The 24988-nt window shown below is 37.9% G+C and overlaps 1 protein-coding gene across 1 annotated transcript; it reads left to right on the top strand.

The window, feature by feature from the left end:
• Positions 1 to 8: 8 nt before the first annotated feature.
• Positions 9 to 24988, top strand: CIP2A (cellular inhibitor of PP2A). The gene is made up of 21 exons (XM_074597274.1): positions 9 to 251; positions 2119 to 2266; positions 3604 to 3716; positions 5187 to 5281; positions 5875 to 5971; positions 6970 to 7092; positions 7260 to 7405; positions 8089 to 8164; positions 9261 to 9488; positions 9970 to 10129; positions 10969 to 11110; positions 11877 to 11976; positions 12886 to 13004; positions 14626 to 14818; positions 17023 to 17097; positions 17181 to 17291; positions 18071 to 18267; positions 19954 to 20067; positions 21917 to 21999; positions 22480 to 22619; positions 23683 to 24988. The coding sequence occupies exons 1-21, from the start codon at positions 150 to 152 to the stop codon at positions 23851 to 23853; spliced, it is 2733 nt and encodes a 910-aa protein (XP_074453375.1). The 5' UTR covers positions 9 to 149; the 3' UTR covers positions 23854 to 24988.

Here is a 24988-nt window from a genome sequence, read left to right as displayed (position 1 = left end):
TCCCCCGCGGTGCGAGGTGGTCTCCCGTCATGCCCCGCGGGGCAGGCGGCTGCTCCTCCTCAGTGGACGCTGCCATCAAAATGGCGGCGGCAGCGGGAAATACGAGTGGGGTTTGTCGATTGCGGCTGTGAGGAGGTAGGTGAGACGCTATGGACGCCTTGGCCTGTATGAAGTCCCTTCTCCTGGCAGCCTCGCAGTATCGGACCGCCAAGACGCCGCCTAACGCGGCGCTCCTGCAGCGCAGCCTGGAGGTGAGAGCGGCGCCTGTCTGGGGCTGCCGTGGGAGGGGGACGGTGCGGCCAGGAGTGTGGGGGTGGCCGTGTTGTCCCCTCGGGCCTGGGGCTCGGGTGGCTCTTCTCGGGGCTGGGCCTCGGCGGGCTCCTCTCCGCTACCATCGCCCTGGGCGGCCGTAGCGCGGCCCTGGCGCCGCCGGGGCCTCGTCCGGTGTAGCTCCCCGCTGCCCGCCGGGGCCTCGTCCGGTGTAGCTCCCCGCTGCCCGCCGGGGCCTCGTCCGGTGTAGCTCCCCGCTGCCCGCCGGGGCCTCGTCCGGTGTAGCTCCCCGCTGCCCGCCGGGGCCTCGTCCGGTGTAGCTCCCCGCTGCCCGCCGGGGCCTCGTCCGGTGTAGCTCCCCGCTGCCCGCCGGGGCCTCGTCCGGTGTAGCTCCCCGCTGCCCGCCGGGGCCTCGTCCGGCATAGCTCCCCGCTGCCCGCCGGGCCTCACTGGCGGCGTCCCGGCCAGGCCCGCCTCATCCCCCGTGGGTCGGCGGCCGGAGACGGGGAAACCCGCCCGGTGACCGATCGCCAGGGGAGCTGGTAGCTGAGAGAGGCCGTCGGACTGAAGAAGCGTTCCGATTTTTACCTATATCCCTGGACTATTACTGTGTACTGTATCGTAATGTTTTGTGGTGTTTGTGTGTGTTTACGGATGTGTGCAGTATGTTTATAAACACAGAGGCTGAAGCACATAACGTGCCTTATGAAGGCCTTTTTTTTTTTTTCATATCCCCTGAATTCTGCCCCACAAGGATCATTTATTTTCCCAACTTAAAAATAGCGTTTGAATGACGAACTGGTCTTGTATCTGGATTTTCCCAGTTTCATGCACCACCTCATCAAAGGTGTTTTCTGGGAAGGGGTAGGCCTGTCCTTGTCCCTGCCCCTGACCTCCCGGCAGAGTCTTCCCCACAGCCCTTGCCGTGGGCACCCTTGGTGTGTCGAGAGATTAATGCATTGGCTGAACTGCTTAATCTGCAAGGTACCCTTTTCAAATATAGATTATTTTTTTTGTAATTGCTAAAATATCAATATAAGAGTTAGTATTCAGCTTAGCTTTCTTCTCCATATCCACTGTAAAGAGGTATACAGGGGATATGCAGAACCAGCATTGTATTCTCTGGTATGCAAGCATAACTTGCATCTGCCTGTATTGGTGTGCAGGTGTATCACTTTTAGCGTCTCATTACATGGGCTTTCCTGAACTCAGGTTCCATTTTTTAATTTCAGACACAGGGTGCTCCCAAAGCAGCACTACCTGTTACCGCTTATCCTTCCTGCAGTGGCACCTTTGGGTTCCCGTCCACATCTCTAGAAAGCAGCCTGTTGGGCTGAGCTGAAGGCTGATTACTAAGTTTCTGTTAAGCAATCTGTTTGTTCCTCTAAAAATAAATAATTTTTTATCTTTATATTTATTAGATAAATCTTTTATCTATGGTAAAACACATGTAGGAAGAATAACCTGGTATTAATTCTGTTCAATGTGTGAAGAAATACAAAGTTGTGCTCTACTATAGCTATGATTTAAAAAGAATGCTGTTACTATGATTGCTGTCAGCAAGCAAAGAAAAGAAGCCCCACTATGGTTATAAATTATCATAGTATAAACTTGGTACTTTGCAAGAGTATAGGGGAAAAAATACACAGGAATGAAACCCAGATTTTTTCCGAAACTTTTTTTTTTTGCAGCAAATGTGAATACAAATGTCCTTTTAGAGTGGCACTTACATTCTTGGTTTGTCAAATATGACAAAATCTATTTAATACAACTCTGTGCTTTGACTTCTGTGTTAAATACTTTGTTTCAGCTGCGTAATTGAGGTTGCTGCTGTTCCTTCATCTCCAGGTTATCTCTGGACTGAAGCTTACACGATTATTTGCTTCGAATCAGATTCTACCAAGTGAATGTCTCAGTTGCCTAGTAGAACTCCTCGAGGACCCTAATATAAACCCATCTCTAACCTTGTCTGTGGTTACTTTGCTATCACAGCTAGGTAAGGTTTGCATCTGAACGTTTTATTTTTGGTCTGGGAAAGGGAAGACAAGACAGGTGCTGATTCTGTGGCATGGGTGGTGAAGTTCTTGGAAAAATGCATAAAGCGTGAATGATGAAGTGTTTCTCATTGTAGTGGAGTGCTTGTCTGAGCTTGTCTGTACGTACAAGGTCAGATAAGATGTTAAATCACAATGAGAAGCTGATTTTAAGTCATCACTGTGAAATGACAATGATCATGCTTGTCAGAATTTGTTTCCTCACTGAGTAGGGTGAGGAATTACCCTCTTGTCCTTGATTTTTGGAATTTGAAAAGACTACCTTTTTCTAATGAAGTGAAGAAATCTGCCTAGGGGATGCAAAGATAGGGAGAAGCCGTGTTACATCAACAACTGTTATCACTTCAGTTTAACTCTCCCATTGGAGTGTTTGTTGGGTGGCAGTTTGCGCTTTCTAATGGCCTGTGCCTGTGTGTTTCAAGTTTCTCAATTATGAAATAGGTTCTAGTGCCTCTTACTTGTTTCTTGAGATGCTTTTTTTTCTTCTCCCTTTTCGCAGAAGCAGGACTTCATTGTCTAGGGAGCTCTGTCCTCACCATAACCTACATATGTAGGTTACACATACAGGGAAAAATTACCCCTTCATTGCTTAGTTTCTCATCGTGTATGCGTAGTTATTCAATATTTGAGTCCTTTATGATGAGCTCCTGCTTATCTTGTCTGATTCTTGGAGTTTTTAGCCTCCTTGAGCTTCCTTTTAGGTTTTTGAAACAGTTACTGTAAAATTGTATTTGTTGCTGGGGTTGTTAACTATCTTTTCCAATCTGTTGGGTCTGGAAATCTTCAGGAATTAGTCTTCCTGTGCTGATCTGTTGCTATACCTGTCAGCCTCGTCTGCTATATCTCTTCCAGGACTGCCTAAGCAGAAGTGGCTTTTTTTATTTAACTGTTGCTAGATAACCCTATCAAGGTACTAGTTTTAGTCTACTTGCCTGCCATAGTGTGAAGCAATAAACTGAGGTCATTGATTTTTAAGCTTTAAGGCCTTTTAAGAACAGGTTTCAAGATCTCAAAGGGAACTAAAACTTTGTAGGTAGGAGGAAGGCTGTTCCTTCAGTGTCCAAGCATCTCAAGGAAAAGTATTAGTGTTTCAGTTAACTGTAAGTTCAGAAGTAAGGTAGAGATACAAGTGCATAGGAGCTGTGATTTATTTGTAGTTGTATGTGAAATATACATGAAAAACTGGTCAAAGACTTTGGCTTCTGCTCAGATTGGTAGCTAATACAACAGTTGCTTTTACTATTAGATGGGGGTTTTGTTAATAATTCTTAAATTCTAGCTTTAGACAATGAGACTAGAGAAGCTCTTCAGGATACCTACAATCTGACCAGCGTGCTGGCAGGAGTGGTTCATCGAAGTTCTACTAATCTTAGCGACCCAGTCTTATTACAGGTAACATGAAATAATGCTTAATAATATTTGGCTACTGTTACATGCTATATATTATATTCTATGCTTATAATAACTCTTTAAAAGCTCTATCTGAAATAATGTGTTGAGGAAAAGTTGATTTAAGCTGTATATTTTATTTGCTGTATGAGGCTAGTATGATATGCTTTTAACACTGCATAGAGTTCTTTGTATTCTCTCTTTAATCTTGCTTGTGCTTATCACCTGCTCTAATTAATTAAAAAAAATCCCAACAAACCAAACAAAAAAAAAAAAAAATGAAAAAAAGAAATAGCTGCTTGAGAGCTTGGAAGGTTATTTTCCTGTTAACGTATTTAGTTATTTCTCCTAGTGCTTGTAACAAAAGTGTGGAGATTGTTTTATCTAATCTACTTTGACAAATAATTGTGAAGGACTAAAAGGAAAGCTGTAGTTGACAGTTCTCATGGAAGGTTTGCAGGGCATGTATGCCTCCTTCCCTTTGGTTAGTACTACCTGCCACTGAATGCAAGGTGGCTGTGCTGATGGAAGTTTACTTCTTAGGAGCCAAGTGCAGACATTATTGCTTTTTTTTTTTTCTTTCTTTTTTGTGAGCACCTGACGCTTCACATTCTGACTGCACCTATTTTAACCTGTCCTTTCTGTGCATTGAACAGTAAAGTTGGGCAAAACTTTCTTTATTTTATTTTTTTAATATACACAGGTTTTGTCATACGTGGTTCTGAGGTTTCAGTAAGTACTTGCTGGCTAGCTGTGGTCACACAGAAAATGAATTTGCTAGCAGTTCTGTTGCCCTTACTCTGTGGAAAATGAGTCAAGCATCCAGTAAAGAACACTTTTCTCACAGTTTAAGCACTAGGAGTACCAGAAGACTTTGGGATCTGGGTGACTCACTAGTCAGTGGCAGAGATGTTGTAGTTATCAAATAGATCAAATTATAAGACCTTTAAGCTCTTATATCAGCTATTTACACGATGAGATTTTGTTTCAGCTGCTATCCTATGCTGTGTCATGTTTGAGTATATTAACACTAACTCAGTTATGTTATGTGATGAAAGAATGCTGTATGAAGGACTTTACTACCATTAGATCTGCTGGCAGTCTTTACAGCACACCTGTTCTCCTATAAAATACTTCCTGCAAGAGGTTGCAAAGTGCTTTTTGGATTTTGGTGAAACTTCTAGATCTTTCAGTAGGACAAAGTCCCTCTCTTGCTGACAGAATGGAGAACTTGATGATAAGGAAAAGAGGAAAATTGGATGGGCTAAAATGGTAACTCCTCTGTCAAAATAAAACTTTACTCATCTGTGTGGGCTTTTAGTAAGTACATCGACATGGTAGGATATTACTCAGTGTGCTTGCAGCAGTTCATGTAATTGTTATGTTACAGAGTCTGACAATTTTTCGTAGCTTGTAACATTCTTCAGTGAGATGCTACAGGAAAGACATGTGAATAGCTTTTTATTTCCTTAGAGTATTCAGTTGCTGCAGAGGCTAACCTACAATGTTCCGGTCTTTTGCGCTGGTGCCAACATCGATGAATTAATTTCATTTCTATTGCATCATGTGTAAGTATGCACTTAGTTGTCTTTTCTTACAGGAAATATCTATCTAGGTTTCTAAACTGACTGAAGGCCGTTAGCATATTGCAGATTAACCTGAGGTCTCCAGAGTGAACTGTGGCATTTTTGCTCTGAAGTTAATGCTTTTCTTTGAAAACCATGTTGTTACAGACTGTCAAATGCAACGATTGTGGGACTTTGGGTGATTGAATATTAATTGTCCTCTTAGCCCACCCCCACACCCCCAGGAGTAGGGAGCTAAAACAGAAAAAAGCCAGGTGAAAATTCCTGACTGTCATTAGAAGCAGACTTATGTTAGGTTAATATGAATTTTGTGACTATTAAAAGCACCTGCAATAAAGGACTTTTGATAGCACCTATCTCCGATACTGTTTTTCTAAAGATGTGCTCAGTTAAAAACTGCCCACGCTAGGGGGTTGCAATCTGATTTTGCTTTGCTTGGTGGAATGGTGTCTAATTACAAATCAAAACCAAAAGAAAACACCATATAAAATAAAAAGTCTCCCAGCCCTTGTAACTAAATTGTGGATGCTTTAATAAAACCATCTTTGTTTAAATTTCTGGATTTTTCTTTTAAGTCAGTCCACTGAAGACGAGTTAACGATACCGTGTTTAGGACTCCTGGCAAATCTCTGTCGTCACAACTTATCTATTCAAACCCAGATAAAATCTTTGGTAAGAGTTTTGGTTTTGTGGCATGATCCTCTGGTTTGAGGGCAAAAGAGGGTTACCTTATTTTGGGGCCTTACCTTATATCTCTTATACAATTTTTTTGGAGGGGGCAGGTAATAATAACAACCCTGACCTGTATGTTCTGCAGAGTTGGCAGTTGTTTCCTCCCATATTGGAGGAAATAACCAGTAGAGCAGAAAGTTGGGTATTCTCTTTCCTTCTCTACATTGATATGTTGTTGCACTAGCTTCTATTATGTGTTCAATTTATGCAACTGTTGTCTGCAAATGAAAGGTGAATTTAAAACTTGAGCATTCCTCATTAGAAAAACTAAATGTTGTTAACATGTAAAGATTGTAGTTGGATTTTTGGTAAGCTGCACTAACTTTGGCCAAGAAAGACTTGCTTTTTAAAAGATAAATCAATGAAATGCCACTGATCTTGATGTCAGGTCAGGGCCCTTGAATCCTCAAATACACATCCGTGTCTGAGCTGCTCAGTTCCATTCTCTTCATAAATCAGTGCAAACATAACTTATTTTTCCATTCAGAAATACAAATCCATCTACATGGTAGTGAATGTTGTACTGTTTACCTTGGAAGAAATGCGGTGGGGAAGGCAGAACGATTGTGAGATCTGATCACTGAGCGGACAAGGAATGGGGGTCAATTTTCAGTGCTTATTTTCTACTAGAGACTTCAGCAAAATGACTTTCTCATCTTTCTTTAAGATAATGATAGCGTTTCTTCCTTGGGTTTGGTTTGCTTTTTTTTTAAATTTTTCCTTATATAAATTCAACAGAGAATTTAGTCATTGACATCAACACCAGTATTGTGCAGTAGAACGTGAAAATAGGTTTCCTAGAGAAGAGTTAACTTTCTAATATATTTTTGTATTATGATTATTTGTATGGCTTATTTATAAATATTTACAGTCTGTAAGTTTGATGTTTTATAGAACAGAATAAAATTTGATACCTATGTTTCTCTTTTTTGCTTTAGAATAATGTGAAGAGTTTCTATCGTACCTTAATAAGTTTCCTGGCCCATAGTAGTTTGACTATGGTTGTGTTTGCACTTTCAGTATTATCAAGCCTTACTTTAAACGAAGAAGTAGGAGAAAAAGTAAGTGATACTTTGAAGTCTGTTCTGTTCTTAAGTTCTAGATAAAATTAATAGTCACACTGGCAAAATAAAATTCTAATTCCTAGTTAGTTTTAATCCAGTTATTTTTAATAAGCAAGAGACCCAGCAAAGCAACTACGTATTCATGTATAACTTATTCCTTTCAGCTCTTTCACGCTCGAAATATCCATCAGACATTTCAGTTAATATTTAATATTGTTGTAAATGGAGATGGTACTCTAACAAGAAAATACTCTGTTGATCTACTCACGGATCTTCTGAAGAATCCCAAAATTGCACATTATCTTACCAGGTATGGCTTCACTTTATTAAAGTACAGGATATTTTTCCTAAGTTCTCTTTCAGTTCCTTTGCTGTATGCTATTTGTATTCTGAACCAAACATTGAAAAAAATTCCCTAGATGCTTTTTGAATGTTGCCAGTTGATTATAACTGCTGTACCTGAAATTAAAGAATTCTTGTGTTACTGATTTCACATAGAAGTGTGAATCAAAATCTGTCTTTTTTCATTGTCACTTAAGGAATATGTAATAGTTGTGTTTAGAAATTCTTTGTCTGGACGGTATCAGTAGTCAGACAACTTGATGAATAGCTGTCTTGCCTTTTACAGGCCTATATTATCTTGACATGCAATAGTATGGTTGAAGTAATAATTTTACTGGAGGGTGTTACAGAGTAGCTCTATGGAGAGTTTGACTAGTGGTTCTGGAAATTCAGCTAGGAGAATTTAGTTGCTGAATTTCAATCTAAATCTAGCAGTATGTGGCTGGAAAACCTTAGCTTATTTTAAGGAATTTGCTATTTTTAAAGTTTAATCTATTTTAAATAGAAATTGCATTACCAAAACTATCACTATACTTGAAGTGTTTGGGAGTAAGAAGGAGAACAGGGCACGTGAATTCATCACTCAGTATAAATGTCTGAGCATGGTGAAATTCCTTGTTTTCCTTTTTTTCTCTTCTATATATGCTGTAGATATGAGCACTTTACTTCATGCCTTGGTCAAGTTTTAGATCTTCTTCATGGAAAGGATCCTGATTCATCATCTAAGGTATTTATACTTTTTCAGTTTAAGACTAAGAGGGTACAACTCCTAAACTATTTCCACTTCTGTAGTCAAAAGTAGGTTCCTTGTGTACAAGGGTTGATAATGAAATACACTGACTTTAGGACTCTTAAGTGGCTTATGGTATTCACCAAGTTTATATTTTCTAGTTATTCAAAAGGCTGTCAGGTTGAATTTGTAATGGTTGGGTGTTTTGCCAGATTACGTGTGTCTGCTTTCGGCAACAGATTTAAGGGCAAAATGCCAACATAAACACCTTTTGTGCTTTGGCTAATAAGAAATGTTGGAATCCACTAGAAATGCAGTGTGTACCCCACTTCACTAGCTAAAACTTTAATTAATACTACTCAGACTTTGAACTGATGATCAGGAGCCATGATGCTAATTTCAAAGCCTTTAGAATAAGTTCTTTCATACTTGTTGAATAAACTGATGGTTTGATTGGTTAAGTGGTTAACTGTTGCATTCAACTTTGTCTCACTACCACTTCATGTAAATGAAATATTGGCTATCTGTTGCTACAGGCTAAAATATGAAATATTGTGAAAACATTTGGGCTAAATACATCTGAGAAACAATTCTTAAGCTTTTTTCATGAATGTGTTTCACATGATAGTAAATAATAAATGCTAGTATTTCTGCATATGTGGTGGTGGTTGTTGATTATTGGTTTTATTTAGAAACCATATTTACAAGGAACTTGCCTGGGTGCTTTCCTCTTTGTCTCTGAATGTGCATCCATTTCTGTCTCAGAATATTTTCCCTTCCATAGCTTTCTTCATTCTTCTTCGTTCTGAGTGTATACGCTTATTAGATTGCTAGCCAGCGGTTGTGCTTCTTAAAAAAGAAGGGAAAGGAATACACTGAATACTAACTGTCACAAACCTTCACCAGTCCAATGAACTGTGTTTCTGCTGATGACTTGGCTTTAAGGAAAGAAAACTATCATTCAGAAAACTTTAAAGTGCTAAAAGGAGTTGCATAGAACTTAGATATCTCTTTAGACTTGTGCTACAGGAGTTGCAATTTCTGTGTAAGTACTTGATTTAAAAGCATTTGAACTCTGATTCTTTTCACACAGATCTTAGAGCTGCTGCTTGCCTTCTGTTCTGTGATAGAACTGCGTCATACCCTGCAGCAGGCAATACTGGAACCATCTGGCTTGCCAGTCTCTGGAAATACCAGATTTGTGTCTCGCTCAAAGACTTTTGAACCGTCTGTTGCATTGGTGCACTTCTCAAACCAGCCATTGGAAGGCTCTGAAGACTGTGCAGTTCTAGCATTGCAACTATTCAAGGAGATTTTTGAGGTACCAAGGCTGATAATTGAGTTTAAAGAGCTTCTTAGCAGCTACATTTTTAATTTATTTTTAAACAACTATTAGGATTTTACTTGAAAAATAGCATGTAAAAATATACCTGAAATAAAATTCTTCCTGTTCTAGAATTCCATACTTTGTAATACAAACAACTTTTCTTTTAAAGATATGCTGTATTTTAGAAATATGTCTGTGTTGAAAGTTAAGTGGAAGATATGGGTGGCTCACGAAGTCATGAGGTAGATACAAAGCTACCAAAGAATTGCTTTCTTGGACTTGTAGAAGTGAGGAAGCTTCTGCTGTTCCTGTGCTCTTTGTTAAACTTTCTCCTCTGTTATGATACTGATCAGTCTTAAACCTGAAATAGCAAGAAGCTGGGAAAGGTAGAAAGGCTGGTGGAGGAAGGGGTAGAGTAGGCTTGGCTTCCTTGTTCTGGAGTTTTAAATATTGATATAAAATGTCTTTATTACAGGATGTTATTAATACTGGGAACAGTGCCTCAGCTGAGCACTTTGTGGATCTTTTGCTGCCTGTTCTTCTTGATCATCTTCAGATGCCAGAACAGATTGTGGATGAGCTATTAGTGAAGAAAAAGTGTGAAAGAATGGTCAAGGCTATTAATGTCCTGACAAATATCCTTTTTATGTGCCTATTGGCAGTTAAGTTGTTATTCCTCCACCATGATCTGCTCTAAGATGTTAGAAGAAATGTCCATCTTGGGGTACTTTAATAGCTTTTAATGACAATAACTGCCCTGATTTTACTTAGGACTATCATCTTGAAAGACCTGAAGTAGCTTTCTAATTGCTGTGGCATTATTTTGTAGTATAGTGTGCAGGATAAAATGTGGTGACTATTCAACAGTATAGAAACACTTTGAAGATCAAAAATGAAGATGAGTGTTTTCTGTTGAAATTGCAGGGGGAGTTTTGGTGGCCATCTTGATCGGTATAGTATGTTTGCCTAGCTAAGTCAAATGCAGCTCCCAAGCAAATAATCAGTGAAATAAGGAAAAATAATGTGGAATGATATGGTTTTATACCCCTCTTGGAGTCCTTGGTGTTCAGTGTCATGTAGTAAGGACGTGATGGCAGGACATAGTCCTGCATCTAAGCTGAGTTCTGCAAAGAACTGTCTTTGCTAGTTCACTCCTAGATAACTAGTTCTTATACTAAAGACTGATTGTTCACTGCCTCTTGTTTATCATCTTTCTTTATGCTACTCATTTTATTGTGGTTTCCCGTAGCTGTCTGTTTCCAAGTAAGTGTGTGTTTTAATTGAAAAGTGAGGCTTGCTTGGCTTGTGAGTTAAGCATGACTTAAGAGGTTTGTGTAGTTGACTTTTAAAAGGATTTTGAAGGCTCTTGTGCTTTGATACCCTAACTTTTGTGTCCTTTATTAGAAGAAAATGTTGCCTTTTGGTGCCAACACCTAAGCATAGGTATATTAAGTTTATTCTTAACTCAGTCTACTGCTCTGTAGAGATGACATACTGAAAATGCGTGCCTCGAAGGTACTGACTGCCAGCCAATGCACATCTCTAATAGAACACCAATTTACCTATAGCGGGATTGATACTGGTTTTGGGACAAAAGTAGTGGACTCTAAAATGTGGTGAGCTCACAAATTTATTTAAAATGTAACTTAGCAAGACTTGTATGCAAGTTGTGATATTGTTCCAATGGAAAGTATATTGTAGTTGAAAGTACCATTTAATTGCATGTAAATCAATACTGGTTTTAAGTCAAACTTAGTATTTTTGTGGCAATAGAAAGTAATGTTGCTGGTCAGTTCAATAAGTAAAACCTAGCTTAAACGTTCAGATATTGTTTTCAGTATAAGCTGGAGTTCATGTGGAACAAAGACGTTAAACCCCGTGCAGTAGCTCAAGCTTATCCAAGCTGAAGCTTACCAGAACTGCTCATGGCACCTAATGTTTCATCTTTATTTTATGCAACCAGAGTTGAAAAAATATCACACATCAGTGTTGGGAGGGGAATTATTGCACTGAAAATGGAATATACTCAGTGTCATTAACCTGAATGTCGATATACCTAAAAGATATGGCCAAAACCAGTGTAATGTAATTGACCTATGATTAAATGCTCCTCACTTTCAACTTTAAAGTGGTTTTTTTTTTTGTTCTTCACTGTTGCCATCCTTGGCATGCTGGAGAAGCTCAGCAGCATGTCCAAGGAACTCAGTGATCTCTCTTGGTGTTAGCATTGTTGCCTTGCTAGTCATGTTTGATTTCTTTGTGATGGTGTTTATTCATTCTTTTAAATTAACTGAATTTATTTATCAGTGCTGATATGACAAATATCACTCCCTTTTTTTTTTCCCCCCACCTGCTTTGCTTTTCTATTTATATGTTTAAAAGCAAACTTGCTGCTGATATTATTTTGAAAACACTTGATCTTATGAGCAAACTGAAGCATGATGTACCTGGTATGGAGGTCAGCTTCTACAAAATTTTACAGGTATGCTTTTAATATGTCTTATGACCAAAATGTACCTGTGAAGGAAGGTGTCACTGCACTACAGTAGTCTTAGTTCTGAATGTTTTGCATGCTTATCTCTGAAGTGGTAAAACTTCAGGAACATATAGTCCCCTGGGCACAATTCTTAAAGCTTTGTTTCATTGTTAATTCTTCTAAAATAAGAGCAGTTTGCTTTTACTCAGTCATTTATTTCAGCAATGCATGTGCAATCAGACTTCAGCTGCCTGGTAAGAGTTATCCTTTTAAGAATGCATCAGGATTTCAGTTTAAAGGTAGCAAACTAGAAAAAAGCTATCGCAACCCTGCAATTATTTGTGGGGTTGGTTACTATTAAATATATACATCTAAATTGTGACTTTCCATAGTTGAAACAGTTTCTGGTAACTGTTGGTCAGATGGTACCTTAACAATTTACTCTGTAGATGGAAAAGTAATCCAGACAGTCAAACATGTCATGCTGTTTTGGAGGATTTTCTTTCAAGAATGGGAATTATGTCATTTACTTAATGTGTAATTTAGCAAATGAGAGTTTCACAGTCCTCAGGAAATCCTAAAAAAACTTAAGCTTGTGACCTTTTATGATGGGAATCGAGTGCTTGAAAACTTGAAGGAATTAAGTGGTCTCTTTATTTGTTGTGTTGGCTTTAATGGGAAAACATGTTTCTAAATGCTCTGAAATGTAAACTATTTTTAAAATCCCTTCTCTTCCGTTGACTTCAGGCTCAGAAACTTAGAAGGCTGAACTTTAAGAAGGTAGCTTAGGTTTTGAATAAAACACTTCTGTGCTCATGGGCCTTGATATTGTGACGTCTGGGTAGTTTTGTGGGGTTTTTTTTGTTTTGTTGACTGTTATATCTTGTTTTGGCCAAAGTAGTTTCTTTTTTTTAGGATCAACGCTTGATTACGCCTTTGACGCTGGCTTTAACATCAGACCACAGAGAGCAAGTCCAAGTGGGACTTAGAATACTGTTTGAGGCGGCACCCTTGCCAGATTTTCCTGCCATAGTGTAAGTTTATTTTTGTGATAGGCTGGTAGCATTTGACTTTTTTATGGGCTTAGTGATATTCATGTTTCTTGGCGTACTACTTTCACTTCATCAGAGGAAAACTTGTCTTCTTTATCTGCAGTTAAGAGACAGTAGTGATCTTCAAGGTCAGAGGAAGTAGTCCAAATGCTGATGGTATTCAATTAACATCAGGTCCTAGAGACCATAGTAGGGACTGACTTCCATCCCTCAGGGTTTACTTGTCTGAAGTCTGTGCTTGGAACTTGCTACTTGGAGTGTGTCTAATATTCTGACTACCAGATTTCTCTCTCTACTGAACTCTGTCTCACGTGTCACCCTTCAGTTCCCCAAGCTTTGCTTACCCTTTTGCAGTAACTTCCAAGAAAGAGCAGAATACGATAAGACAGCAGATGGCGGTTCAGGTAGTATTTAAGGTGGTGCAAATAGGGGGGAAAAATATTGAGAAGCTCTATTTGATGGAGTCCTTACTTCTGCAGATGTAATAAAATAGGAAAAAACACTCTTAAATTGTACCACGGTTTTTACAACCTGGAAAACCAATCTAAAACTTCTTCCCTTTTTGTTAGCAGAGCTTTTTTCAAACAATTCCCATTTTTCTTTTTAAGGACTTCAAGACCAGATGTCTTTTGTGGATATAGGAAACACTTTTATAATAGGCAGTAACAAATAGTCTGGCTGAAAGAATGAAGGATTGGTAAATCCAATATGCCTGGAGTTGTACAATAGAATAGCCAAATAACATGTCTGTAAATGCAAGTTAAAAATAGGCTTTGTTCACTTAGGAAGCAATTGAGACAGCACTTCAGTGAAGTGGTTAGGATAACTTAGTAATTAAGGCATTTATCGAGAGGAAAAGATTTTTGACTGATGCCTCAAAAATCAGCTCTTTTGACTTATTCTCTGGTGTGGAACATGCCATTAGTATCTGCCTTGAAAATGCCAACTACAAGTTACATACAGACACTGGAATATAGGTACTGTAATTACTTCTGTCTAACCGTTTGTGTTCTCTTCCCTGTACAAATTCTAACCAATTGCACTTTTATCTGCATTAATAAATAATTTTGGTTAAAACTCACGAAATGTGCTGTACTCGATATAGTATTGTAAAATGGCTTCGCAGACAAGGAAAAACTAAGGCTTATTGGTAGCACTCTGCCTTTTCATGATTCAATCTTATTTTTGTGCCTAATAAAAATTCTTACTAAATACCTTCCTAATTACAAACAGTGGCCTAGTTACATTGAATAATGTTAGGGGAAATAACCTGTTTCTCAGACTAGTAAGGGACAGATGATCTGTTCTGCTCAAGAATAGCTGAACACCATGCCCTTTCTCACCGTGCAGTGAGATACTGCATTTGTTTCTAAAGGTTAGCCATGACAGGCCTTTTTTTTTTTCTACTTTCTGTATTTCTGTTCAATTTGGGCATGTGTCTGAGACTACATCTTAATGTTGTGTGATAATGCAAGTGTGACCGTTATGTAATCTGTTTGCAACAAAATAGAAGTTAATTATGTTTTGAAATTGTTCTCATCTTCAATCCTTGCAATGATATTCATAGCAAATTGTTTCATTAATAGCCTTTATGTATATACAGGCTTGGTGAAAGCATTGCGGCAAATAATGCTTACAGACAACAAGAAACGGAGCACACATCAAAAAGAATCCAAATGCAGTCACTGATGACCAACACTACTTCAGTGAGATGTTCTTCATCCTGTCCTTCAAGTGATAAATCCACAACTTCAAATATTCAGGAATTAATACAAAAACTTCATACTGGACTAGAGGTTAGTAGAATTTATATACCCTTGTAAAATATTTGGCACTTTTTTACTGCAGGGGGTGGAAATTAAAATCCAAGTGTCAAGCTGTAGCATATGTATCAGTTGAGTTCAGTTTCGATTCCTACCTATTTAGAATGTGCTCCTTTTACTGAGCTCCTGAGCAGAAGTCAATGATGATTCTTTGTGCTACATCGGAAGCCGAGCTTCGTATTGAAACCCCTTTCTCCAGTGGAGTTGCCCACACTCTTCTAGCTGTGAGATGTGGAGGCAGGTGGCAGATACAGTCGCGATTACATAGACTTGCTGGGACACATACAAGGAGCCTTTCCTCCCCACTTCATAATGAAATAGGCGGTGATAAAATAGAGATGATATGTTGCTTTAGAACTAGAGTATAGTGCATCTCTTATATGGATAAACACACATACAAATGTTTTCCTTTTCTTGCCTGTAGCTGACACTAGCATTTGCAGTTCAATTTTTGTGGCCTTCTTAGAAAGGCACTATTATTACTTCAGAAGAAAGTTTTTGCTTCCCTCTAGCAACATGCATGGTGAATGAGACACTCAAACAAGCACCACATACAGTGCACTTCTTTATGAGCCGTTCTGTCAAGTACTGAATGTATTTCCTCTTTCTCTTCTGTTCAAAGCAAGTTAGTTGCTTTGTAGCTGCTGTAGACTGAATGATGGATTACTGTTCTATTTTCTTTTGGCTTAAAAGGATGTTATACAAATTGGGAAAATTAACAGAAAGTGCCCAATAACGGCTTAATATCTGTATTAGTGGCATTGCCTTAGCTTTGCAACCCTCCTCTCTTTGTTGTAACTGATAAGAATGAAAGTCAGCAAGCTACCAGTTCCAGTCAGCTGCTAAAATAATAGTGAAAAAGGTCAAGCGAATCTTCATTGGCTTACTCTGTATGCTGACACTGGATGCTCCCATTGATCATCCGTTTTAGGACTGTACGTGACAGTCTGTAGGTGCATTGCTGTACATATATTAATGTAAGTCCAAGCAGCCACAGGTGCCTAACCGCACAAATGGAGCAGCTTCCCGTAATGTGGCAGATTGTAAAGCTGCTTCAGTTTTTGAGGGGAGAAAGTTGTTGATGAATTGTTGAGTGAATCTTTTCTTAGACCTTCTAATTAGTAGAACTTTCCTTTAAAAGTCAATATACGCATTCACTTAAAATATCCAGTACTTCATTTCTGTGTGCATTCCATATGTTGTGTGAAGCTCAAATGTGTGTAACAACATAATTGAGAAAACACTTAATAGTATTACTGTACAGAGAGAGTGAAGGGAACCGAAAGTAGCATTTCTTATAGGAATAATATCTAAAAGGACATAGAGATGACAGGTTCGCAAGCTGGAAAAGGAAAATAATTGTTTCCTATTTTAGGGACAGGAAAATAAGCTGAGAACTGGAGCTGTGTGGGGACTACTGTTAATATGCAAAAAACCTTCTTACGTAATGGTTCAAAATGGTGCAGCGACGTTAGCTTTTCAATAGGTGTTCATTGTATGAATAGCTGGGATAGCTTGCTCTTGGTCATGCATCAGCATATATGAACAGCTGCTCAAAACTGGTGTTATAGTAGTGCTGCCTAAGAAAAAATACTCTGATATCACCAAGTAGCATTCCCACTTGACTTGGGCATATATCTTAATAAACACTTAGGAGGACTTGTACCATATATGGTAAGTTTCCTCTAGTAAGTCAATGGGTTACCATGGTAAGTTCTGTTCTGGATAGTATTCTTTGCTGAACCTTTTCTGGTCATCTGTATGTTAAGAAGGCCACAGAGTGTGAACAACAGTTTTTAGTTATGTGCATTTTGTGCTGCTAATATTGGGACAAATTACTTTGGGTGTAATATGTGGGGACTGTTAATTCCCCAGCAAAATTAGACCAAAGGGAACTGTTTTAGAGTGGTGATGTTACCTTTTCATAGTGCTGGACTGAAAGTCTTCTGCAGATGAATCTTCTTTAGCCTAAATAGTTCAATTATTCAGAAACTTTCCACAAGAGTCAGGTGTATGTATTTGAGCAGACAGTCTCAGATACAAAAATAAGAACTCAAAAAACAGTGGACAGGCAGCATTCACAAAACTACTGAGCTCTTTAGCTCAGTACCTGAGCACATTACCTGTCTAAGTAAATACACATTCACGGTAGCAGTAATTGGAAAACATTTCCACAGATGAAGGAGCCGGGCACTGATATGAGGATATCTGACATAATGGATGTCTATGAGCAGAAGCTGTCGGCATTAGCCGTGAGTACGACCTAATGTGTATGGGTACATTGCTGTCTGTACATTCAGAAAATTTTAATGGTAAACATTCTTCCTGTGTGCAGTCTAAAGAAACTAGGCTGCAAGACCTTTTGGAAGCAAAGGCACTAGCTCTGGCTCAGGCTGATAGGCTGATGGCTCAGTACCGATGTCAGAGAGCCCAGGCTGAGTCCGAGGTAAGTAGCAGGGGATTCCTTCTGGGACGCTGGGGTGGGACTGAGTAATAACTGGCTGAGTAGCTTTTAACTGTATTAGCATGTGTGGAAACTCTATACTGCTTGGCTGTAAGCTGTGCTTGCAAGTTAGAAAAGTCTTAATTTTCGTCATGAATATCCTGTTTTCCTTTGAATTGTTCTTTGGATCAGCTTTCTTTCCCTTATAGGGAAGTATGTTCTTTCCCTTATAGGAGATCAACAAAACTAACCTCCTGTACTGATTATCGTTTCTTAACTGTTAGTGTTAATTTAATGGTAGTAATTTCAAAATTAATAAAGTTATCTACTAAAATTCTATATAGCATTTGCTGGTATATGAAGGACTCTTTCCTGTTTGTGCCTTTTAATCACTTGTCAAAGATGAATTTTCAAATAAGGCTTGCTTCTGTGGAGTATGTATTTGAGGTGTGCATCGAAAACTACAAATAATTTGTGTCCTTTAAAGGTTATAATAAGGATTGGGCTGCAGATTACTAAATCCATAGCTAAAATGTATCAACTTTTACTTTTTTTCTTCCCTCCCCCCTCAGACTGTCTATAAAGGGAGCTAAGGGAATTTAGAGCGAACGCAATAATTAGTAGTTAATGTTAGGTGAGAGAAATTCATTTCCTAATGTAGCTGATGGTGTTTTAGTGTTAGATCCATGGCCTCAAATATGCCTATTACAAAGTGACTTGCAAAACAGAATTGCTTATAACTGTGGGGGGGGGTTTGTTGGGGGGTGTCTTTCCACTCAAAGGCAAGAACTCTTGCTGCAATGCTGAAGGATGCAGAACGAAAAAATGAAGAACTTAATGATTTGCTGAAAGCTCAGCAGGTAGAATCTGAAAGAGCACAGACTGATATTGAACAGCTCTTTCAACACAACAGGAAATTACAAACAGTTGCTGAAGAACACGAAATACTGAAAAAATCCTCTGTCGATCTTCTTCAGAGGTAAGGCGTGTAAGATCTCTAAGCAAATATTTCATATTCAAAGAGTGATGAAGCAAAGCCCTTTACTGAGCTAAGCACATTCGAAGGGCAGCATTACATGCTACTCCATTATCTTAAGTGAAAAATCAATTTTATTTTTTTTCTTCTATATGCTTGTTGATGAGGTTAACTTAAGTCATTCAAGAAGTTAATATGTTAAATGGAGTGAGAACTAAAGCTGGAGATGTTGAAGGTCCAGTTCAGGAAACTGTGTACAAAAGGGAGCATTGTTCTCTAAGAAACGGAATTAACAATGCTTAGTTTTTATTAGTATTATACTGTACTCTTGGCTTTTTTCCTTAATCTTATATGTTGTCTTGGTGAAATGCTATAAATAGTCTGGAGAAGCAGCCAATACAGTATGTTTGCATATGGTAGGAGGTTGTATCTTTGATCACTCATGTAGCAAATTTGACTGAAATTAGGTAAAAGTGAGGTAGGGAGGAAGGAGGCACCTTCTGTGTCCCAAATTATTTCTAAGCATTATTTCTTTTGGATCTTAAGCTAAAAATAGGACATGTGAGATACAAAATGTACATAAGGATAGAAACTATTTATGAAAATAGAATATGCTCTGGAAGAATAAAGGCTTAAAAGAACTTTGGCTTTTTATCTTGCATAAGTTGGTCTCGTCACTAGGTGTCAGCAAGGCAAAGAAGCTGATAAAACTGAGAGCAGGTTTCTGGCTTAATAATGCCTTAATAAAGGGATTATATTAGACACTTTTGAAGGCATACTGCTGCCAATAACAGAGTCATTGAGGGAGGCTGTATAAAACTTCTGTCCATTATGTGGTTTCTTTAATAAGTATCTAGTATGGTCACTGTGGAAGTACCTCCTTTTTCACTTGAATTGTATGTAGTCATAGACTCTGTGAACATGTATGTGACTAATTTCTGTGAAATAAACCAGCCTCAATCTAGTATCTAACAGTTTTAAATTCTCCAAAGTAGGAATAAAATAGTTTTCAGATCCTTACAATGTGTTTATAAAGGAAAGACTTGATTTCTAAACAATCTGCACACTTTAAATATACTGTTCCTTAAAAACAATCAGATAACTGACATCAGGGAAGAGAATTTTCCTTTTGGAAGGGAAGTAGAAAAATGTTTGCTCACAGAATGAAATCTGCCTCATAAACTGATATTAATTGCACATTGCATTGTCTTCAGTATGTTCAGTGTTAGTATCACCAGACAACTGGAGCTCGAAGGGGTCCTTTAAAAGATCACAGCAAATAGCTTATAACAGTTCATGTATGTCAAATTTCTGAAAGCATACATATGTTATGTCAGTTCCTAAGAGTTTTCTACTGGAGGAAGGTTGCTTACTGATTGTTAATAATTAAGGATATGTAAGGGATCCACTGAAGCTTGGTTTAGTTTTGTGGGTTTTTTTCCCCTTCCTCCAAATCTGTTAGTGTTTGTTTTTTTTTTTAAACCAACCATAAACACCACCCCAACAACAAACTACCACCAAAAAATTCTCAGCCAAACACTACCATCCCCCCCAAAACGTCTTGCTTTTAGCTTCAGTGGCATGATTGCATAGGTGATGTCAAGTATTTTTATTTGACAAACTATTTAAAGTAAAAGCTCTTCAAAAGCACTTGTACTTTTCAACCATAACACCCTAATTCATTTCTAGGTATGAAACAACCGAGAGACAATATAAAGATCTGCAGATTACATTAAATTCACTAAATAAACAAATGGAAGCAATGAAGAAACTAAATGAATCACTCAAGCAGCAGAATGACAGGTAAGTTCGATTCAGTCTTTTTAAAGCAAACTAAAGATAAACAGTAAAACTAAATAGTACTTTAGTCTCAATTTCTCAATTCTGCTTTAAGTAACATCTGAGAACTGGAGTTAGAGGAAGCAAAAGATGCTACAAGTTTTATATGCGTATGTTAAATGAAAATCCGTAGTAGTTACTTTGGTGTTTATTTTGTTTACTCCTGTATTGGTTTGGGGCAGGGAGGAATACCCAGAGACTTCAGTGACAGTAGGAATTAAAAAGAGTAATGAAGCCAATCCAATTCTTGTGTGCATTTGGGGGGTCGGGAGGTGTCTTTTTGGTGGTTGTTGAATTCTTAAATGCTGTTATCCAAAGATTTTCATGTATTCCCTTTTAGCCTGCAAGGCTTCTCTGCAATGTTATTGGATCAGAAGAAAAACAACCCAACCCTACGAAACTAATACATTTTAAAATCATATCAGAAATAGTGGTGGCTGTTATTCTGTCTGTGATATAAAACGTCATTCTTCAACCACAAAACTGGCATTAGTTATGTCTTCTTGAGAGATAATTATGATTATTTTCCTTTTTGATGGCTTAAAAATAAAGGTCTGATATACCTTTCAACGATGTAACTAAGGGAATAGGGTTCCTATTAGAGAAGTTTTATTTAATACTTAATATTGCATATCTTTGAAATATGCTCATAGGCAGGCCTTGTATTCAGTTTAGAAATAAAATGCTATTCTTATTTTTATTTGCATAGTTCACTTCATCCTCCCAGGCTCTTGCCCTGTCAGTAATCAGAGAGGTCCAAATCACTGCCTTGAGTTCTGATTCGAATGTATTAGTATGCAAATTTTTCTGTTAGTTTGCTACTGAATAAATTTCGACACTTACTTTCACTGATGCAGTATGCAGCTCAGTGTAATTGGGGAGATATTCTGATGAAAGCTGCCCCTTTTTAAAGGCAGGTTAGGGAAGCAGTTATATCAATATTCTTGAACTGCCACAAATAAAATAGCAACCATGGAAATACACTCCTCCTCACTCTCTTGCTAGAGGCTGCATCTTAGAAATTGGTAATAGGAAGTGGATAAACGAGTAAACAAGAGTGACAGTAGATGCCATCTAGGCAAGGCAAGTGCCAGTTAGAATGTGCCTTAGAAATGAGGTTAGCTAGTAATGGAAAAAGTACATTAGCTTCACAGAGTATAAAGTGCTCAGGTTACAGCTGTAATGCTGGTAGATGACAGTACCTATATATTAAATGATTGCAGAAACTAAATATTATCCTAACTAGCGAGGGCTGCAGCAGACCTGTATACGGGCTACGGCGATATCTTATGCAAAATGGTCAGTTTTGCTGAGTGTTGTGTAACAATCTAGAAGATGTTCAGAATAGTATTGGAGAATCTTTATGCATGGATGTGCTTGCATAGATAATACCTGAAACAGATTTTACTAATGGTATTGTTGATCCAGGAGCACACTAAGAGCTAAAAGCCCAGCATGCTTTTGTCACTAATGGTAGTAAATCTTGACTTGGTTGAATGACAATTTCAGTTCTATCATGGTATTTTGAATGCTTTATGGCTGTAATCAAAGGTAGCGGTTTCTGGTCTTTAAGATCCAGGTATGAAGCTTTTCAGTGATTTCTACCGTGTCTCTGACCAGAAACGGGAAATGACTGTTTCATGGGGAGGGGGAAAGAAAATCTGTCTGTACTCACACCCTGCAAATTCATAGGTTTGTTGATTTGAAGCTCCTGACAGCAATTGGAAATGATACAAAAATCTAGCTGCTTAGGTCACAAAAACAGTGGTATATCTCATTTTGATCATTAAAATTTGTTTCTCTGCAATTTTAGGACTGCTGCACAGTTGGTAGAAACCGAAGATCGCAGGAAAGAATTACAGCAACAGCTACAGGAGAGAGATGGCAAAATAGCAAGTAAGTCCCTTACCTAGATGTTGTTTTTAAGTGCTCTAGTTAGGTAGATATATCTTATTGAGTAACTCGTAAATCTTGAAGTTAGCCAGGGATATGTAATTTAACAGTCGAATGAAACAAATATAGATTTTTAGGTTTTTTTGAAAGGATACCTAAATGTGACTTCACAGACTATATGGACTTCACTGATTCTCTGCACAGCATCATGTGTCCCTCCAGGATCTTTTAACAGCATGTCCATTAGAACTATTTTCTGTAGGAACTGCAAATTACAAGAGCTTAATTTAACTCGTCTGTAAATGACTGGAAGCCACTACTAAAACTTAGCAGTAGGTGGCACTACTCAGTAATTCAATTATTAGCAGCCATGTTGAAACTAAAAAAAATAAAAATAAAAAAAACATAACTTGTTTCCTGCGTAATGCACTATCTCTTTTCTAAGTTTGGCAAATCATCTTTTAATGTGTTTGTTTTCTTAAGCCTTGCAACAGAAAATAAAAGTTCTGGAAGAAAAACTGAAAGCTCAGCAGAAAGAAAAAGCAGATATGGAACAAACTATAGATATTCTTAGAAAGGAATTAAGTAAAACGGAACAAGCAAGGAAAGAACTGAGTATCAAGGTAAGGAATTATTTGCATCTGCATTCTAGAGACTGGAATTTTATCTATATAACTGATAGAGTTGGTAAATCAATATTTCAGTGGTAAAGTAGCTAAAGAAACTAAAGCAGTCAGTATAGTGGACAAGAACAAATTACGTCAGCTTTAATTGTATACCTTTTGAGTTTTGAGTAGCTGAGCTTGAATTTAAGATAAGAAGTTAGGGTCAGGTTCTAATGCTGCATGGTGTGAGAGTACATAATATTGGGGAGGGGTGGAATTGCACCTGTAGTGCAATATTAAATAAGAGAGTACAGAACACTCTTCTTTAGTAGTTTTGACTACCGTAAAATGTGGATTGGCATACTTTCTCCCCTTTCTTGTGTCCCTGGTATACATGCTGCATACGTGTGCACCAAAATGCATCTGATTTTCTTTTTGGTCTTTGAAATTCTATTAAAGTATCTATTTTTATCTCTAAGAAAATAGTGTCTCTTTCCAAAACAGAGACCAGTTTGGCTATACCAAGTTAACCAGGTAACGTTTAAAAAAGAAAACAAAATCCCCAAAACTTCAGTGCAGCCTCTATGTCCTTGCCTGTAAACTCAAAAGGCAGAGATTCGTTTTTACATGCAAACTGATTAGCAATTGCAAAGTGAGCAGTCTGGCAAAGCATTTGCTGTATTTCCATTCCCTGGAAGCAAAGGCTAATCTCTCCAAGCAGCATTATCCAGTTTGTAGCAAATATTTCCCTTGTTCATGGTAAATATTTAATGGTGCAGGGCTTGAAATGAAATGTGGATGGCTTAACTGTGAACGCGTCTACTTAAATGGGACAATGATAACACGAGGGTCGGTGCTTTCCCATGGTATCTAATGTTTTAAAGTGTGGCAATAGCTGTAATGATTCATGTGCACCAAAGGTACAGCTGAGATAGATGTTTCTAAAACAAGCCTGAATTTTAAAATGGTGCTTTTTATTTACTTGCTTAAATTCACTGCCAGGCCACTCAACTTTCACTGTATCGTGTATGTTTTTCAATTGATAATGTAGGAAATGATAACATATTGTTTGTTTCTGCAGGCATCTTCTCTGGAAGTTCAAAAATCCCAGTTGGAAGGACGCTTGGAAGAAAAAGAAGCGCTTGTAAAACTACAGAAGGAAGAATTGAACAAACACTCCAATATGATTGCAATGATTCACAGTCTGAGTGGTGGCAAGCTAAGTGCAGAAACAGTGAACCTCACTTTATAGGGCTCTGTTGCTAAGGTTTTAGTATTTTATACATATGTATAAATATATGTAAAAAAAATTTTTAAACTTGAAGCTAGCGTACTATCTGGCTTAAAAAAATCTAAAAGTAGTTTAACTATCAATTGAGAAGAAAATGTAGTAATTGTGGAAGCTTTGGTCTAAAGAAAACTGAGCTATTGTATAACAAATAGGTCTTATGATGGTCTTGGCAGAACTATTATCATCTGTATTGGGAGCTGAATAGAACTCTTGTTGGTGAATAACCTTCCAAAATATATACAGGAAAACATAAAGCAAAATAGGAGTCACTGTCTACTTTTTTGTCTTTATATTCTTCTGTTGACTTTCTGGCAAGCAGCATGCTTCATAGGTTAAGCACTCTTATAGTTTAATCTTGTTAATTCTGACTCTTCTGAATACCATTATTACTTCTGCAGTGTTGCTTCCTGATGCCTAAGGTACAAACAAAAAAAATTAATTTTATCAGTTAGAACACATTACACTGAGAGCTGTATTTATCAGCATATTGGTGCAAGTGGTCTAGTAAATACATGGAGGCATTTCTTGTTACAAGGAGATATGAATTTGAGCAAGTAGAACACCACATCTGAATGACTTTTCAGCAAGTAGCATCAATTAGGGAAAGCATGCTAAAATTAAATACATGCATGTACAAATATTTCTTAGATGCTAGATAATAGTTTGCTAATCCTACAATACTTCCTTTCATTCTTTAAAAAAGATCTGCACTTTTTTGACATTCCTATCTGGTGCATGGTAGCTGTTGTCAGCATTGTCACTTGCTGCTGTACAGCAACAGGATTTCCTACATTATTCATAATATAACTATTCAGATAACTTTGATATTTTAAAAAACGTACTTTCATATTACAGACTAGTACTAGAATTTGATGCATGTTTTTGAGTGGCAGAACACTGTCCTTAGTTTACATGTGACATGAATAACATGTCCTTTAGTAGTTGGCAGAATTATTTCATTAGTATCTCTATTTTGATAGAACTTACCAGAGTTTTGGGTGATCTAATATATATCTTTTTCTGTAGCATTACTACCTTTATATGTATCTAATTTGTAATCACTGATTTTAAAATACAGAAATTCTTTGTTTTTTCA

The sequence above is a fragment of the Larus michahellis genome, chromosome 1, assembly GCF_964199755.1.
Source record: "Larus michahellis chromosome 1, bLarMic1.1, whole genome shotgun sequence".
Taxonomy (NCBI): domain Eukaryota; kingdom Metazoa; phylum Chordata; class Aves; order Charadriiformes; family Laridae; genus Larus; species Larus michahellis.
This window is presented reverse-complemented; position numbering and strand designations above follow the sequence as displayed.